The sequence below is a fragment of the Ailuropoda melanoleuca genome, chromosome 7, assembly GCF_002007445.2.
Source record: "Ailuropoda melanoleuca isolate Jingjing chromosome 7, ASM200744v2, whole genome shotgun sequence".
Taxonomy (NCBI): Eukaryota; Metazoa; Chordata; class Mammalia; order Carnivora; family Ursidae; genus Ailuropoda; species Ailuropoda melanoleuca.
This window is the reverse complement of record NC_048224.1, coordinates 25,800,586-25,819,103: the sequence shown is the minus strand read 5'-3', so window position 1 is coordinate 25,819,103 and position 18,518 is coordinate 25,800,586. Positions and strand designations below refer to the sequence as shown.

General features: G+C 43.5%; 1 protein-coding gene and 1 long non-coding RNA gene across 4 annotated transcripts in view; one reads left to right on the top strand and one right to left on the bottom strand.

Moving 5' to 3' along the window:
- CLTA (clathrin light chain A) overlaps positions 1-10,268 on the bottom strand; it is a 31,717-nt gene extending 21,449 nt beyond the window's left edge. For 2 of the 3 annotated variants that reach the window (XM_034664116.1, XM_019799332.2), the window contains exons 1-3: positions 9,919-10,268; positions 4,192-4,229; positions 2,107-2,224 (exon numbers count right to left, since the gene is read on the bottom strand). In XM_034664116.1, the coding sequence (XP_034520007.1) occupies positions 2,107-2,224; positions 4,192-4,229; positions 9,919-10,135 (373 nt within the window). In that variant the 5' untranslated portion in view covers positions 10,136-10,268. The remainder of the gene's footprint in view (positions 1-2,106; positions 2,225-4,191; positions 4,230-9,918) is intronic. The other variant, XM_034664115.1, reaches the window with a different exon arrangement.
- A 121-nt stretch (positions 10,269-10,389) lies between these two features.
- Positions 10,390-14,872, top strand: LOC105237480. Its single transcript, XR_856089.3, has 3 exons — positions 10,390-10,553; positions 11,476-11,617; positions 14,431-14,872. It is a non-coding gene; the product is annotated as an uncharacterized LOC105237480 (long non-coding RNA).
- Positions 14,873-18,518: the final 3,646 nt, after the last annotated feature.

Below are 18,518 nucleotides of genomic sequence, written 5' to 3'. Positions count from 1 at the left end.
GTGTACTCTTTCCACAGAGAAGACAACTTTGCTAAACTTGAAAGAGAAAAGTTCTGTAACATGACAAATACTAGCGGCGAAGTCCTGCCTCTCTGCGCACTCAGAAGAGAGACACAAAGAACAAGCAAAGACTAAAGCTACCAGCATCATGAAGACAATCTTCGTCTTTTTAAAGCTGCACTGTCCAGTACAGGAGCTACTAGCCACGTGTGGCTACTTATTAATATTAAATTAAAAATTCAGTTTCTCAGTAATACTAGTCACATTTCAAGTGCTTAACAGCCACATGTGGCTAGTGGCGGCCATACGGGCAGCACAGATCCGTAATATTTCCTTCAAAGAAACTACTGCCGGACAGTGCCATAAAGGCTCAAACAGAAACGTGCCCTGTGGCTTTCAGAACGAATCAACTGGGCTGGAGAGAGAACAGATCTGGCACTACCTGGGTCATACTTCTACGTGTCAGTTAATCCCATTTGAAAAATAAGGAATCAAGTTTTTACTAATTCAGTGGTTCCCAAGAAGGACTAAGAATACTGCCATTGTGGGTACACAGAAGAACATCATTATTTCCAGATATACAATAAAATATTTAGGCATGAGGGGCGCCTGGGTGGCTCAGTCGTTAAGCGTCTGCCTTTGGCCCAGGGCGTGATCCCGGCGTTCTGGGATCGAGCCCCGCATCAGGCTCCTCCGCTAGGAGCCTGCTTCTTCCTCTCCCACTCCCCCTGCTTGTGTTCCCTCTCTAAATGGCTGTCTCTGTCAAATAAATAAATAAAATCTTTAAAAAAAAATAATTTAGGCATGAAATAGATGATGTATCTGCAAGTGGATCAGAAATGTGTTTAAAACATATACATACATACATGCTTCATTTACATAAAGAAAACCCAATATGGCAAAATGTTAATCACTGACTCTAAGGGGGTGCACACAGGTTCATTTTACTCTTCTTTCAACTATTTAGTGTTTGAAATTTTATTTCAAGTTTTAAGTAATCTCTACACCCAATGTGGGGCTCGAACTCATGACCCCAAGATCAAGCGTTGCACGCTCTACCAACTGAGCCAGGCAGGCACCCCTGCATTAGAAATTTTAATAAAGGAGGCGCCTGGATGGCTCAGTTGTTAAGTGTCTGCCTTCTGCTCAGGGTGTGGCCCCAGGGTCCTGGGATCCAGCCCGCATCAGGCTCCTCCCCTAGGAGCCTGCTTCTTCCTCTCCCACTCCCCCTGCTTGTGTTCCCTCTCTCGATGGCTGTCAAATAAATAAATAAAATCTTTAAAAAAAAATTTTTTTTGAATAAAAAGCTGAGACCAGAATCCCCGCTGGCTCTATCTCCACACTGTGTCACACCCCTGCAACCCACCTATGTACAGATACCAAGTCTCCTGATCTTGACCAAGAGCCACGCTCCATGCACGCAGTTCCTCACCAAAGGCCAGGCCGGCTGGCACTGATCTCGGTGAGACGGCGTATACGACAAGCAACGTGGCTGAAGGGACGGAGGGGCGTGGACTATGAAGCAGGGCAGACGTAAGCCCTGTGTGATTCAAAAACTTATTCTAGGATTCTTACTTTCCTCACTCACAAAAACAAAAACTTAGCTCACAGGGATATTAGAGTAAGAAAACCAAATTGTACATACTTCCTAATATATTTCACATTTTCTTCTTAAAGTGTTCCCTTAAGTTCAGCCTAGAAATGATAAATGGACTTTGAAGTCTCTCGCACGGAGACCTTCAAGTATACATAACACTCTCATAAATACCATCTCAGACTAACCCTGGAGTTGGTAACGCTGATCTTACCCCACAGATGAGGAAACAGACTCTGCAGGGTCTGAACCACTAAGTGTCCACAGCACCGCTCTGCTCGTCCCAAGGGGATGCCTGTGGTGGTGGCTCTCTGAGCTGCCCTTAGCCCTCACAAAATGGCCTGTGATTAAGCATCTCCCTGGCGGTGGCCTTGTGACCCTCAGGCTGAGGAAAAGATCTTCCCAAATACTAGACAAGGACATTACGGCTAATTCCAATTAAAAAGGGCTAAGAGTCAAGGTCAACTATCCCACTGAAAATAGACACCCAAAGATAGAAAAAGATTCCTTACCAAGGGCTTCCAAGCGTTCCGTCTGCTCTTCTCTCCATTTACGGATACTTTCAGGCTCTGACTGCAATCGATCCACTTGTGAAATAGCTGCATAACTGTCTGTTGGACCATTACTCTCCTTAACACAAAACACAGTTGTGTTCTATCAGTACCAGGCACACGTTCCCGAAATGCGCCTCATCCACAGCAGAACACCCCGGTTATGCACGGACGGCTGTTGTAAAATGTTCAAGGATTACCTTAAAAGCAATGACACAACCTTACAGGCTCATAGGCAGTTCTCAACATTACTGCACATAATCCTTACAATCCACAAGGGAGGCAGAGTAGTTGTTACCCTGCCTGTTAATAACTGGGACAGGAGTGGGAGAGAGGAGAGAGGGGAGGTGAGTCATGGACTTACTAGGAAACAGTGTTAGCAGTTTTAGTTTCTTCACTTAACACACAGCTTATGTGGGATCTTCAAGGTAACAAAGGTAAATAAACTGCACAGCAAGGCCTAGAACCTAAAACTTCTAAATGCTATTAAACAATGCAGGAAAAAGAGCACCTGATACCACCTAACCAAAGTATGTGAATTCTGGGAAAAAGGGAGTCCAAGAGAAAATGAGCAGTCACACCAAGTAAAAGAATAGAAAGGCAAGCAAACAGGAGTCACAAGAGTGTGGGGGAGGGGGCAGATTCTTTATAGTGGTAAGGTCTGACAGCTAATAAACGGACAAAACTCAAACAGAATTTAATCTCTAGAAATTTTTTCACCTGTTGAACTAGGGAATAAATTGCAGGTTCACCTAACCAGACTATAAAAAGATGGAAGAATGAAAGTATTAGTAACTAACTTACTGACGCTTTCCATGCATCAGGCACATAAAAGCTTTATGTCCCAAGCAACTTGCAAAGTTTTTATTCCCATTTCACATTTGGGGGGACTAAGCCAAGGCAGAGATCCAATTCACAGCTAGTAAGAGGCAGAGCCCAGATCTGAACCCCATTCTGTCTCACTCTAAGGGCTAAGCTCTAAACCAGACGCTGGAAACTAGAGTCTAGGCCAGCTGCCTGTTTTTGTAGTTAAATTCTACGGGAGCACAGCCATGTGCATCCGCGTACGTACTGTCTATGGATGCTCTCACATTACAGCAAGAGCAGTCTGACACAGGCCTTATGACAAAGCTTAAAATGTTTACTATCTGGTACTTTATGAAAAAGTTAGTCCGTCCTTGGTTTAAACCAATTAGACTAACATCCTTCCTGCCAGTTAACTGGTTGAGAGATGGGCAGAAACCCACACATAAGCGAAGCACTATGCTATTTCCCCAGGCTATAGTGACTACTTCCAGTTGGTCCAGAAGGAAATGCAAGATTTTCGTTGGGTGGTTGGGAGAAGAGGAGAAAGCTCTTGTTCTAGGTAACATGACATGCACATGAGAAGCCCAGATGTGCTATAGTCACTTGACCACCAAGAAAAATGCCTGAGCACAAAAATGCACACTCAGCAAGCAGAACGAAAGTCCTAGGGGAACTGAGTCAGAGTCCTGGTCCAAGGACACTTCAATTATAAAAACTGGTAAGACTTTTTGTGTTTAAGCTAATCTGAGTTGGGCTGGCAATACAGAGGGAAAACGGCAGTCACCACAAATTCCAGCCCCCCTCTCCTCGAATACAATCTCAACAGTTCAAATATCCCGGCCCCACCGCATACCAGCTTTGTTACTTTTAGACTACTTTGTGCCTCAGTTTCTTCATATGTAAAATAGGATACAGGTCCCCCAGGTTGATGACAGAATTAAAGAGTAAATATAAACAGTGCCTGACACAGCCCATGGCACATAGTGTTTAAATCAGCCACTGCTATCATCATCACCATAAGGCTGCTCATTTCTTGAGAATAAAATCAGTATACTAGGGCCACCTCAGTAACATTTTAAAGGCATGATCAACGTCACTTCTCTTCAAATCCTTCCATTTAATCAGGTAATATACCCAATACTAATAGATCTAGGAAAGTCAAAGGACTAGGGTCCTTTCTAGGTCAATCAATTCAAATCACAGGAAAGGAAGACTTAACATAATCAGAGTACTCTGTACCTGGTAGTACTCGCCATTCATCACTCCATCCACAGCATCTGCAAGACATAAAATTTTGGTCCGTCAGTCAGGACTAGTCAAACGCTGGGCCAAAGCATTACAGAGTCTACTATGGTCCCATCTGCTGCGGGGACGGTGCTACGCACTAGACAGAACAATGAACGACTTCCTGTTTAATGAAACCAAGATATGCTTATACACAAATTACTTCACCTCTGGGCCAAACCCCCAGTTCAAAAGCTTTTTGATCTTTTGCCCTAGAGAGAGAACACATGGATGCCCGGCAGAAGAGTCTCAGAGAGAGCCTCTGCTTCTCTATGACAGTTCTGGAGAAGGCAAAGGAAAACTGGGGCCTGGAATCCGTGAGCAAGGACATGCAGCTTCGTGTTCAAACCAAAGTGCTTTCTTGGGGGTCAGGACTCTCCATCCTGTACCTGTAGACCTAAGGGTCTATAACTGAGATTTCTTGAGCTAATTCCTCTAGACACCTGAACTAGTCTGGGATAGTAAGATTTGGGCACACCAAATTAAGTCAGTATTTTCAAGGATGCAAGTCACAAAAAACTCAGAGCGTGGTGTACGATCCAGTCTCACTAGCACAATTCATTCATGAGCTCAATGAGAAAGCCCATCTTGAAAAATGAGGAAATGGTGTTTTTTAGTAAGACCTAGAGACTATCAATCCATATAGTACAAAATGGTGGTCCACAGTCTGAGCATATTTAAAACACACACTATTAAGTCAGAAAATTTCACACATTCAGGATGTCTAGGTTTTGGGGTGAGGGCAGGCAGACAGAATTCTGATCTGGCAATCCTGGGCCTGCGTGAGAGGAGGGCAGCCTTCACATACAGTACACTCTGTATGTCTATCTGCCAGGACCCCAGTCCCCCCACTTTTTTTTTTTAACCCATTCTGTGTCTCAGTAATTCAGCTACCTGATCACCCTGACAAGTATGCATCCTCAGCCCTGCCCTGACCCACAAGCCATCAGGAAGAGGCGGTCTGTAGAGGGCTGCCTGCTATCCCTCTGGGGTGGCTGCCCCACCTTCTTTCAGAAGCCCTGATACAGACACCATAAAGATTTAGCTTCTGCCTACACATTCTGTACTCTGGATCTGCTGGTTGACCCATACTACCTACTACCACCACCACCACCACCTACTACTTCCATTATTTTGTCCTTTTTTTCAAACTACTTCAAACTATTTATTTGTCCAATCCCCCCAAACTTACTGCATGGGGTGGGATAGGGAAGATGAGAGGAGAGATGCACCTAGTACCCAAAAAACTAATAGAAGTATTTGGGGAGCATATTCAATTGCTCCTCGGTAATAAATTCCTTCATCTAGAACCACTAGCACAGACCGTGCCCAGCGGGCAGCAGCTGGAGCGGCGCGGTGGCAGCATGCTGGTCATCCTGAAGGCCCGCCAGCAGCTGACCTTCAAGACAGAGATTCCCGGGTCACAGGATAGACATTTTTTTTTTTAATTTTTTTTATTATGTTATGTTAGTCGCCATACAGTACATCATCAGTTTTTGATGTAGTGTTCCAGGAGTCACTGTTTGCGTATAACACCCAGTGCTCCATGCAATACATGCCCTCCTTAATACCCATCACCGGCCCAGCCCATCCCCCACCCCCTCCCCTCTGAAGCCCTCAGTTTGTTTCCCAGAGTCCACAGTCTCTCGTGGTTTATTCCCCCTTCTGTTTACCCTCTCTTCATTCTTCTAAATACCAACCACATGCCCCCTTTTTAGTGTCTCATTTATATTACCACCATCAGCACATGACTGCCCCATTTCTCAGACACTTAGTGATAGTAAAGACTAGTTTTAGGTTTTTAAATTTTTGCTAAATTGATAGCAAGGAAAAAACTTAAGGCGGCTTTGCCCTGCAGATCTTTTTCTTGGGAGGTAATCATGTAGCTGACATCTGATTTTCTTTACCGAATTGTCTGAGTTTTGCCCATTTTTTCTGCTATCTTTTGATCTCTATTCACTTTTCTATTATTTGTTCTCTCATATTACAAATATTCCCCCACTGTCATTTTATATGGTTTCTTCTGGTACTAAAAAAACAAAAATGCCTCTCTTTAACCCCCTGGGATTTATTTTTGTGTAAGGTAGGAAAGAGGGAGATAATTTTGACTCCTAGAGCTTATAATGGCTAGTACGGCCAGGCCTAGGCCTCAATTCTGGTTAATATATTACATTTAACACACCAAATATCCAGTTAATATATTCCAGCCAAGGGCCATTCCCAATAGGAAAGCCTTTGATCACCACTCCATACACAAACCTAGAAGCAACTCTCCTCCCATACCTCCGCCAAAGTCACATGCTGCCTGCCTGCCCTTCAGGACGGAAGACTCATCCAAACCCACCAGCAAGTGCCTGAGCTCTTACTAGTTACTATACTGACATTCAACTGGCCCAAGTCAAAGGACTGCCTGTTGCTGCAAAACATGCAGAAAGACATCTAGGGCCTTGATTTATTAGGACAACGAAGCTAAGCAGCCTGACGTTCCAGAAGGAAACTTTCTAGGGCATTTCAGGAACGCCAGAGAAGAACCAGGGCCAGAATCAGTTTCCAGAGAAGAAAGACATTTTGTCCCAAACCCACCTTTGACTTCCCATGGTGCCATCCACTGAAAGTAAAGCAGACGTGGGTCTGAATGCCAGTGGAGACATGTATTAGCTTGCCACCTTAGGAACACTGCTTAACTTCCACGACAATTTCTTATCTGAAATAGGATCCCACTACTTCGCCTGCGGCCACTGCGTGGACCTGCGGCTACAGAGAACCGGCCGGCGGTAAGTGCACAGCACTAATCACCAAGCATGAGACTTCCTGAACTTCTCTCCACCACGGCTACCTAGAAAATTACTCCCCTCCTCCAGAAGGCTTTCCTTTAATTCATGTGCCTCTCTTCCTCCTCCAAGGAAAGACTTGTCAGAAACAAACGGCGCCTCACTGCCATACTCTCAGCAGCTCCTTAATCACCTCTTTTTCTCCTCCCTCCTCAGCCCTCATAATTGAGGGCTTTTCAGCAGCTCTAGACTTACGCTGCCTCCTTCCTGCCTACTTGCTCTTCCTCGGTATCTGAGCCACTTCACTCAGCTGCTTACCTCCCACCTCTAGACTTACCTCTCTTCTCCAAGTCTCGTAACAACTGAAGGAGTCACCCAAGGCTTGGGCTCTCTGGTTTCTGCCTGCTCCCATCCTTCAGGGGAGTTTTCCCCAAGGCTGCTCTTCTACCCGTTAGAGCCTCCTGCCAATGTATCTGTATAGTAACACATGAGACACAGGGCTCCCTCCTAAAATCTTTTTCCTCAGCACACCCGAAGGCCTATAGGCTTTGTAATGCCTCTCTTCTGACTCCCATGGAGTAACAGTATAGCCAGGTACTGTGGCAGTAATATACCAAGTACTGTGTGTAAGCACTTTACAGGTACTAATGTAATCCTAGTAACCTATGTGGTCTCCATCTGTACCCTGTACAGATGAACAATCTAAGGCAGGGCAGTGGTGGTTACCTAAGTTGCCTGAGACCACAAAGTTAAACTTACACTCAAATGGTCTAGGACAGCACAGAATCTTAACCACTAGAGTGCATCTTTTCAAGGAAAGAAAGGAAAGTGTTCAACTAGTTCTCTAATCCCCAAAGGAAGTGCTGACCACTGCACTACTGCCAACTTCAATGACGCTGTCAGAGGTCTGGCTTTAAATCACTAAATGCTTAGTTCACTAAGAAAGTCCTTCCTAGAAACTAAGTCAGCAATCACCCCTTCCTTCCCTTTGCTGAAAGCTTAATGCACAAGGGACCTGTGTATCCAACTCTAGCCTCTCCCTTTACCTCTCCAAACTGCCCATCATCAAGATGTGTCATTTCTCTACAAGACTCTTGGACCTGGTATTTTTGTTCATTCCTTTGTAAGTATCCACTAGGTGCCAGACACCCTGCTAGGCACTGGGGATACAGCTGTAAGCAAGAGTAACACTGTCCTTGGATCAGGGCAGTTTTCTAATTACGGGTCCTGATTCTCCCAACTCTGTCCTACCCAAGGCAGCCACACTGCCTTTCAGAAATGACAATCTCTTGTCCCGTGATCCCCCTGCTGAAACAACTGGAACAGCATATGGTACAGTCTACGGGCAGGGAGACGGGGGGGGGGGGCATAGCTAAGAACCTGCCCTTTTTTCTTAAGCAGGTCATTTCTCTGCAGGACTCAAGTTTTCTTATATTAAATGAGGAAAGTAAACTAAGGATCTAAGAAGTAAATTTTATGATTCTCAAGCAAATGTTAATAAACACCACCCAACAACAAAACCCTACCGACTTAAAGCCAACTTCACCCCCTGGCCACAACCCGGTTTAGTCCAACCTGCTTGCTGAAATTCGCATTTTCAGGTGTATCTTGTTCTCGTGTAAATTTTTACCGGGCGGGGGGGGGCGCGCTAATTTGCTTAGGAGGTAACATGGTACAGCAATAAAAACTCAGAGGCTGCAAACGAGCAGTCTCCCTACCCCTACTCACAAAAAATGGTTCCGCCTGGCTGGCACAGTAACTGAGATTTCTGAGTCTGAATGCTTTCACAGCGTACAACTCTAGTGCACCGAACCTCACTCTCCACCACTCCACAGTCTCGCATTCCCAGCAGGGTTCTCTACTTCTGTTATCTGCCTGGCTCCTTAAGGTTTGAGGTTAGAGTAGTACAAACACTCCTATCTGCCCCACTAGTGCCCTATTCTCCTTTAATTAGAAAAAAAAATTTTTTTAAGTAAATGAAAACCTAGGTCTCATTTCTTCCAGGTAATTTCTTACTTCCCCCATTCTACTGAATAGGTCTCTTCCACTCATCTTTTCCTCCCACTGTAATTTGAAGCATTACACACGGGTAAGGCATTCAGAGGTCAAACTGGCATCCTACTGTTTGTTTTTTGTTGTTTTGTCTTTGCTTGAGTTTGGCTGGGAGAAGGCCACACCACATTCTCTATTCACCTTTTGGAAGACTAGTTCAGGCTAATCTTAAATTCTGCTTAGGCAACACTGCCAACACCTCTAGTTCCTAGAGGAAGTAGAGCTCTAGAAATCCCGGCCATAATCCGTTCGACAAATGGTAAAACTCTTACCCTTCTTTGGCTGGAGTTTCTTACTCCAGGATTAGACCACCTTCCTTGAGTTCTCTATTCACGCCTCCTTTCCTCCCCATAATCCAACATTCCGTACACCTGACGAGCTTAAATGCTGAATTGCACTGCCATTTTTGTTTGTATATCTCAAAAACGATGCCAGTATTCTCATTTTTTTCTGCCCTCCTTTCCTAATAACTGCTTCTATGCCGGGCTCACGCTTGCCTTTAAGTCTGGCCAAACTGCGCCAATGCGGCTGTGTTTCAGAGGCCAGTCTCAGAGCACAGCAAGTGCTCAATGAAAAGTTCCTCAACTGAACGGGCTTCTTCGAGCTCTTCAGCCTGTCACACTATTTTCTTCGCTTTCTCGCTCTGCCCCGTCCAGGAGCACTTAAACATACTCGTACCACTGAGTAGGCTCCCCGAACCTAGGTTTCTGCTATGACTGGGCCAGGGTCTCTTTCCTCCTTGCACTCTTCCTTGACCTCCCGGTTCAGCAAGAAACAAGAGTTATACAGAGCCCTCAGACCCACTCTGGGCGGAGTTTCTATACAAGTCCTCCCGTCCCAAACGCGGCCGCACTCTCACCCGGACCCCCTGGCGGCTCGCCGTGTGGCTGGGGCCCGGGGGCACCGCCGTCCAGGATGGCGAAGGCCTCGTCGTTCTCGATGCCCGCAATCTCGCTCTCCTGCTGCGCCAAGAAGGCCGCGGCCGGGTCTTCTTCGCCGGCACCGGCCACCCCGTTCCCCAGCGCGGGGCCGCCGGGAGCACCGGCAGGAGCGCCGAAAGGATCTAGTTCAGCCATAGCGGGCAGTTCAACGGCACGGACACCGACGTCGAGAGACAAGCCAACCGACCCACCAGCACCGCGCCCCGCAGCGGCAGCTGTGGCGGCGACCGCGATCCAACAAGCGGGAGGGAGAAGGCGGAAGCGGAAACCCTGCCCCTATATCCGGTTGGTGTAGGCGGTGTTGGAGAGCCGAAAGGGTAACAACCAATCAGAGGACGGCGATAGTTCAAGAACTACCCAATCAACTGGAGGAGGGGCGGGCCCCCGAGGAAAACTCGTGACTCGGGCCGCCGGGGCTGTGAGGTGGTGAGACCAGCAAGGCTCGGGGGAGGCGGAAGTGCCTTGACTTAAAGCAGCCTTCCCCGCCTGGCCTTTGGGGCTGCCCTGACCCTGGACTGCCACCTCTGAAGAGACTCAAGTGCCAAAGCCGGAGGTGAGATGAAGTGAGGGCGGCAACGATCGATCGGTCGGCCACCGAGGGGGCAAGCTACTTAGGCTTTCAGAACCCCCGTTTCCTCGTTTGTAAGATGGGAACGAGAATCCTGCACTGCTTCCCTCCCAGGCTCCTTGGGAAGACTGAATCTTTTCACGGCTGTGTACTGGCTTTATTAAAAATTTTGTGTGTGTTAATTCATTCACCCAGCCTGGATCATTTTCCCTTGTAGAGCCGCCTGACTTAAACGTAAATTGATTCAAATCCACTCTGATTTTTCCGCCCCACACAAAATGCTTATAAAAAGACGAATATCTTTCCTTTCCAAAGCCCTTTTGCAGCCAGTACATCTTACCAGAGCTAGACAGAAGTTTCTAGAACTGGAACACTCCTTCGGGGTCACCTAGGAATTTTATATGGAAACCGGCCCCTGTATGGGAAGGGATTAATCACGCCAAGAGTGGTCAAGAGGAAACCCAGGTCTTCTGGGCGCCTCGGTAATGTGGTACAACCTCTTGTATGTACGTCCCAGCGAAACAATAGCTAACCAGAGGACCTTTCTTTCTCCTTCACCACCACCCTTTAAAAAGGAAAAAAGAACTAACTAACCAGAGGTCAAAGAAGTCTCCAGAGATAGTCAGCAAGGGACAGGAAAGTGGTGTTTTTAATATACATGTATCTTTAATGACAAAGAGGTAATTATTTGCTTAAAGCATGTATTTTTAGTCATTTTAAGTATGGAACGTGGGAAAGTTTTGAAGAAAAACATTTTAAGAAGCTTAAAATTTTAGGGCCTGCAATTCACTCAGTTTTCTCCTCCCGCTTCTTGTTTAATGCTTATCCCTAACATAAATTATCAACAACATATGAAGTAGTTTCACATTCATCTTTTCTTTGAAACCATTTCTCCTGCCCCGGGCAGAGGGTAATAGGAAAGGATGACCATGAGAGAGTCCAGAGAAGACAACTGTTGGATGCTCACCGCCGCAGTAGCTGAGGGACAGACAGCACTCACTCCTGAAAGTAAATGGATACAGCTGAAGACAAGCGTGGAGTCAATTCAGGTAGGGCTTGAGTGCCCAGGTGAGGATTATTCCTGAATTTCAGGGGCTGTGAGGAGCCTTTGAAAGACTTTAAGCAGGCAATAACTTAGAGCTATGTTTTGAAAGAATCTTCTGGCAGCTCAGACAATGTAAGCATATGAGAGGGTTCTGAAAGCAGGGAGGTCAGTTAGGAAAAGTGCTGCAGTGGGGGCGCCTGGGTGGCTTAATCGTTAAGCGTCTGCCTTTGGCTCGGGGCGTGATCTCGGAGTTCTGGGATCAAGCCCCACATCGGGCTCCTCCACTGGGAGCCTGCTTCTTCCTCTCCCACTCCCTGTGCTTTGTGTTCCCTCTCTCGCTAGTTGTCTATCAAATAAATAAATAAAATCTTAAAAAAAAAAAAAAAAAAGGAAAGGTGCTGCAGTGAACCTGCAGTGGTTCAGGAGAGGACAGGGGCCAAGGATGGTATTTCAGGAACAGAGCAGTGGGCTCTGATGGAAGGAAAACAATGGAGGTAATGTACAGAGATCCTGGTAACTGACAGCATTTAGGAGGGAAGAGATTCACAGACAATATATTTTTTAAAAGATTTATTTTAGAAAGAATGGGAACAGGGAGGAGGGGCAGAGGGAGAGGGAAAATCTCAAGCAGACTCCCTGCTGCTGAGCATGGAGCCAGCCATGTGGGGCTCAATCTCAAGACCCTGAGATCATGACCTCAGCTGAATGAGGCTTAACCAATTGGGGCAACCAGGTGCCCCCACACAATATTTATAGCTTAGAAAACCATGAACAGAAATAGCTACGACAGGAAAAGCCGGTTGAGTAGGATGAGGCAGGAGATAAGACGAAGAGTTCAGTGTGGCTTCTTACTGAGCACAAGGGACCTGTGAGGTAATGAGGCATTCAACAGGATATTGGAAATCAGTTTGACATTTAGGAGAGGAGGCTCTAATTCTAGCAATGGTGGGCAGAGTTGCCTAGGGCCAACTCTTCTGCTGAAAATAACTAGAAAAGCTGGGCAAGAAGTTTTCAAAATCTCTTTGAAGGCATCAGAGGACTACCAAAGCAGTGAGGAATTCTGGGCTGAAGTTCTAGGAGAGGAGGGTAAGGCAAGAAAAATGATCCTAACATTTATTTCAAGCTACTTTTTCTCTCAAGGAGATTGTTAGTTCTGAAAGCTGAGAAGCTGAGTAGAGCTTTCAGTAAACAAGGCTGGGAGAGGGGCACCTGGGTGGCTCAGTCGGTTAAGCATCTGCCTCTGGCTCGAGTCATGATCCCAGGGACCTGGGATCTGGCCCTGCATCAGGCTCCCTGCTCATCAGAGAGCCTGTTTCTCTCTCTGCCCTTCCCGACTCATGCTCTCTCTCTTTCATAAATAAATCAATCAGTCTTTGGGGGCGGGGGCAAGGCTGGAAGGAGAAAATAGTTGGGGGCTCACCAAAAAGGAAGAACCCTGATAACTACCAGGTTTTTAGTTGAGATCCTAAAGGGCTACACAGTTGGAATCAAGGTGAAAATTGTCTAAAGCACAGCTTTGAATCCTATAATTCCTTGATTGAATTAAAATGATCCAGGCTTTCTAGTGTCTTTAGCCTAGAGCTCCCTGCCAAAAGCAACAGTAAATTCTAATAGGAAAAATTTCATCCAAAAATAACTAAGCATGAAAAGACAGAACCTGCTCAGAGACATTTTGAGAGAGACTTAGAATAGAAATTCCAGAGGATTCGGATAATGTATTTGTCAGACCTAGGTTTTAAAATAGCTATAACTGAGTTAAAGGAATTAAAATAGAGAATTTCAGCAGTTTAAAAATGTGAGAACTAAAATTTATAGTATCTGTTATTAATTCAGTGCATAAGTTTAATAGTGGATTAGACATGGCTGAAAAGAAAATTAGTGAACCAAAAGATAAAGCAGAAAAGTATGCAGGCTGAAACATGGAAAGGAGCGTAAAAAACATATGGGATATGAGGAATAGGTTTGGTTTTTTTTTTAAAGGTTTTATTTATTATATATAGAGAGAAAGTGTGCGTGTGCTCGCAGGCAAGCAAGGGTGAGGGGGGAAGGCAGAGGGAGAGAATCTCAAGCAGAATCCACGCTGCAGGCACAGCCAGATGCAGGGCTCAATCCCACAATCTTAAGGCCATGACCTGAGCTAAAACCAAGAGTTGGAGGCTCAACTGACTGAGCCACCCAGGTGCCCCAGGAATAGGTTTTATAAACATGTAATTTTAGTTAGAAGGAGAAGAGAGAGAATGGAGCAGTGTTAGAAGATAAAATGGCTAAGAATTTCCCAAAATTGATGAAACCAAGCCACAGTTTTAAGAATCACCATGAACTCCAAGCAAGATCAAAAATACCCTCCCAACAAAATGTAATGAGCACTGGGTGTTATATAAGACTGATGAATCACTGACCTCTACCTCGGAAACTAATAATACATTGTATGTTAATTAATTGAATTTAAATAATAAAAATAGAAAACACCCTTCCTAAAACAATTTTTTAGAAATTTACAGGCCTCTTGCGCATTTTTCATAACTTAATTAGTTGCAAGGATGTAATTTCTAATATATTGTGAATATTGATCCTTTCAAATAAAATAGTTGCACTGCTCTTTTAAATGTATTCAGTGATGTCTACATGATTTGATAGTATCATCCATTAAAAAAATACATTGCAAAGCCTTTTATTAACGCTAAAAAATTTCAGATTCTTACTTTTGCTCCTTGAATACATACGATCATTCCAACATTTGCCCCTGAATTCTATCCCATTAGAATGCTTTTATGCCTGAAAGACATTTTTTTAAATGATTTTTTAAATTTATTTTAGAGATAGCAGGAGGAGAAGAAGAGGGAGAAGGACAAGCAGACTCTGCACTGAGCATGGAGCCCCACCCAGGGCTCGATCCCACAACCCTGAGATCATGACCTGAGCTGAAACCAAGAGTTGGACTCTCAACCAACTGAACCACCCAGGCGCCCCTGCTTGGAACACTTTTATTGATCAATGTATCATACTTCTTTGTAACAAAAACATGTAATATAAATATAATTGACTTTTTAAAAATATCCCATAACCATAAGGCTCTGTTAAAATTTTGTTTTGGATTGACATAATTACTAGTAGTATACATTTAATCAAAACAGCAAAGTATACCAGAAAATGTCATAATTATTAAATACAAAACAAAATTTTATTAGAAATTCCTGTCTTAAAGAGCTAGATGGGCTTGTATTATCTATTGCTGTGTAATAAATTATCTTAAAACTTAGCATCTTAAGGTAACATACATTTATTATTTCACAGTTTCTGAGGGTCAGGAACCTGGGCAGGCTTAACTGGGTGGTTCTGACTCGGGATCTCTCAGGGGGTTGCAGTCAATCTATTGGCAATGGCTGCAGTCATTAAAATCTTGATGGGGACAGGATAACCACTTCCAAAGTCACTCACATGGCTGTTGGCAGGAGCTCTTGGCTCCTTGCCACATGAGCCTCTCCAAAATGTTGCTTAGGACACAGAAGTTGGCATTCTCCAGAGTGAGTAATCCAAGAAAGAATGACCAAGACAGAGGCGTGGTATCTTTTAATAGCTTTATTGAGATACAATTCACATCCCATACAATTCGTCCATGTAAAGTGTACAATTCAATGGCTTTTAGCATATTCACAGACTCGTGCATCCATCACCACTATCACTTTTAGAACATTTTCATTACCCCCAAAGGAATTTTACACTCCCATCTTCTCAAACCCTCTAACTGTAGGCACTGAATTTCTACTTTTCTTCTCTATAAGTTTGCCTGATACGGACATTTCATGGAAATGGAAGTATACAATATGTGGTTCTTTGTGACTAGCCTCTCTCACTTAGCATAATAGTTACAGTGGTCATCCATGTTATAGCACAGAGCAGTACTTCATTTCTTTTGATGACTGAATAATATTCCATTGTATGGATGACTCATTTGTCCATTTATGAGTTGATAAGTTCTACTTTTTGACTACTACGTGTGAAAATTCATGTACAAGTTTTTATGCACATGTTTTCATTTCCCTTGAGTACATATTTATACCTAAAAATGAAATTAATGGGTAATATACCCCATATATATATCACTGGGTCATATGGTAACTCCATGTTTAATCATTGGGAAACTGCCATACTGTTTCCAAAGTGGTTACACCATTTTACATTTCCACCAACATTGTAGAAAGTTTCCTTTTTTTTTTCACATCCTTGCCAACACTTATTTTTATTGTGATCCTAGTGGGTATGAAGTAGCATCTCACGGTTTTGATTTGCATTTCATCAATGGCTAATGATACTGAACAACATCTTGTCATGGACTTATTTGCCATGTGTGCATCTTTTTTGAGAAAATGTTTATCCAGATCCTTTGCCCATCTTTTTAATTTTTCTTTTTGTCTTTTCTTTCTTTTTTTCTTTTGCTTTTTATTGAGTTGTTCTTTCTATAGTCTAAATACAAGTTCCTTGTCATATGTGCTTTCCAAATATTTTCTCAATTGTGTCTTTTCACATTCTTTTTTTTTTTAAGATTTTATTAACTTATTAGAGAGAGCGACAGCCAGCGAGAGAAGGAACACAAGCAGGGGGAGTGGGAGAGGAAGAAGCAGGCTCCTAGCAGAGCAGGGAGCCTACTGTGGGGCTCAATCCCAGGACCCTAGGATCATGCCCTGAGCTGAAGGCAGACGCTCAATGACTGAGCCACCCAGGTGCCCCGTGTCTTTTCATATTCTTGATGGTGTCCTTTGAGGCACACTTGTTTTTAAATTTGATGATGGTTATTTGTATTTATTTGTGTTTTTGGAGTAATATCTAAGAAACCATTGCCTATCCAAGGTCGTAAAGACACCTATGTGAGAATGATACTTTTTTTAATTCAAAATCTGGAATAAAAATGGGGTCACTGGAAATTTAAACACATTATAAAGATCAAAAGAAGATATACAAACAATTGTATGTTAATAACTTTGAAAGTTTAAATGAAAAATTCCTAGAAAATATAACTTAAAAATAACACAAGGAGAAATAGAATTGAGTATTCCTATAACTAGTGAAACCAGTTTAATAAACCAAAATCCTTCCCACAAAGAAAACTCCATTTGCCTTCATCAGTGAATCTTCTTGTCTTCACAAATTCTTCCAGAGAATTTAAAAAGGAGAATACACTCCAACTGATTTTATGGTAAGCATAGCCTTGATACAAAACCCAAAACAGACAGAGAAAGGAAAATTACAGGCAAAATCATTCATGAATATAGTTGAGAAAACCAGGAGTGGGAGTGAGATGGAGTAAGTACATTCCTCCTGGTCTTTCCCACTGAATGCAGCTATAAAACCTAGCCAGAATGCATGAAGCAGAAGCTATTTGAGGACTCTGAAGAGTAAATAGTGGCAGGCAAATTGGGGAAGAAGACAAAAATATGAAACACTGAACTGGCAACAAGTTCACTATTTTTTATCCTCTGGTTCTCCTGCCACTCGGCCTCAGACATGGGCACAGTTATGAAAGTGCATGGCAGGCAGAGTGGGCTAAGCAAAGCTCTAGCTTTCTGGTGGAGAACCAAAAAGAGGAACCTCAGGGAAATGAACAGTACAAGGGAGATCACACGCAGGGGGCATCTTGGGGAAGTGACACTATAAAATTGTTTATGAACTCCTGGGCTCAGCCGTGAGCTGTATTTAGGTTGACCTGGTCTTATCTTAATCAGCACCTAAGGCTTTGAGAACTGAATTTTCCACGTCCAGGTCTCAGACTGTCCACAGGGTGGCACACATGTGGAATAGATCTGAATACCGTTGCAAAGTCTTTGAAAATTGAAACGAAATTTTAATCACAGTCCACAAGGGTGGTTTGGAATTTATGACCTGAATCTAAGTAGGTCAATTGCATACTAATACAAAAATATCAACATTCTTCATATGATTTAAACAAGAGCCAGAGTTTCATAGCCTAACATTCAAAATGTTTAATATGTATTCTTTTTTTTTTTTTAAAGATTTTATTTATTTATTCGACAGAGATAGAGACAGCCAGCGAGAGAGGGAACACCAGCAGGGGGAGTGGGAAAGGAAGAAGCAGGCCCATAGCAGAAGAGCCTGATGTGGGGCTTGATCCCAGAACGCTGGGATCACGCCCTGAGCCGAAGGCAGACGCTTAACCGCTGTGCCACCCAGGCGCCCCTCAAAATGTTTAATATATATTCTTAAACTTGGCAGATGAATAATTAATTGGCATATAAGTAAGAAAAATCTTAACTCACAAATAAAGACAGTCAACACATGTCAATAACAAGATGACTTAGACATGGGAATCATGTGACAAAGACTTGAAAGCAGCTATTATAAAAATGCTCTAAGAATTGTGAACAACCTTGGAACAAATAACTAGAAAGTTTCAGTAAAGAAATAGAAAATACAGAGAATAATAAAATGGAAATGTTAGGACTGGAAAGTAAGAAAACCCAGAAATTAAAAACTTACTGAATATATTCCAAAACAGAGTATGCGATGACAGAAGGAAAAGTCATGTGAACATAACAATGAATAAAAATAAGTCTGAAAAACAGTGAGGAAAAATAAAACCCAAAAAGATCCCCAGGGACCTGTGGAACAATAAAAAAAGTCCAGCATTTGTTCCATCAGACTTCCAGAAATAGAAAAGGGTGCAGAGCTGGAAAAATGTTTGAAGTAATAATAACTGAAAACTTCCCAAATTTGGCAAAAGACATAAATCTACATATTCAAAAAGCTCCCTGAACTCCAAACCAGATAAAGCCAAAGAATTTTGTCCCCACACACGTCATAATAAAACTGCTGAAAACTAAAGAAAATAAATATTCCACGTGGCCAGACAAAAAACACATTCCTGACAGAGAACCGATGGTTTGAATGAA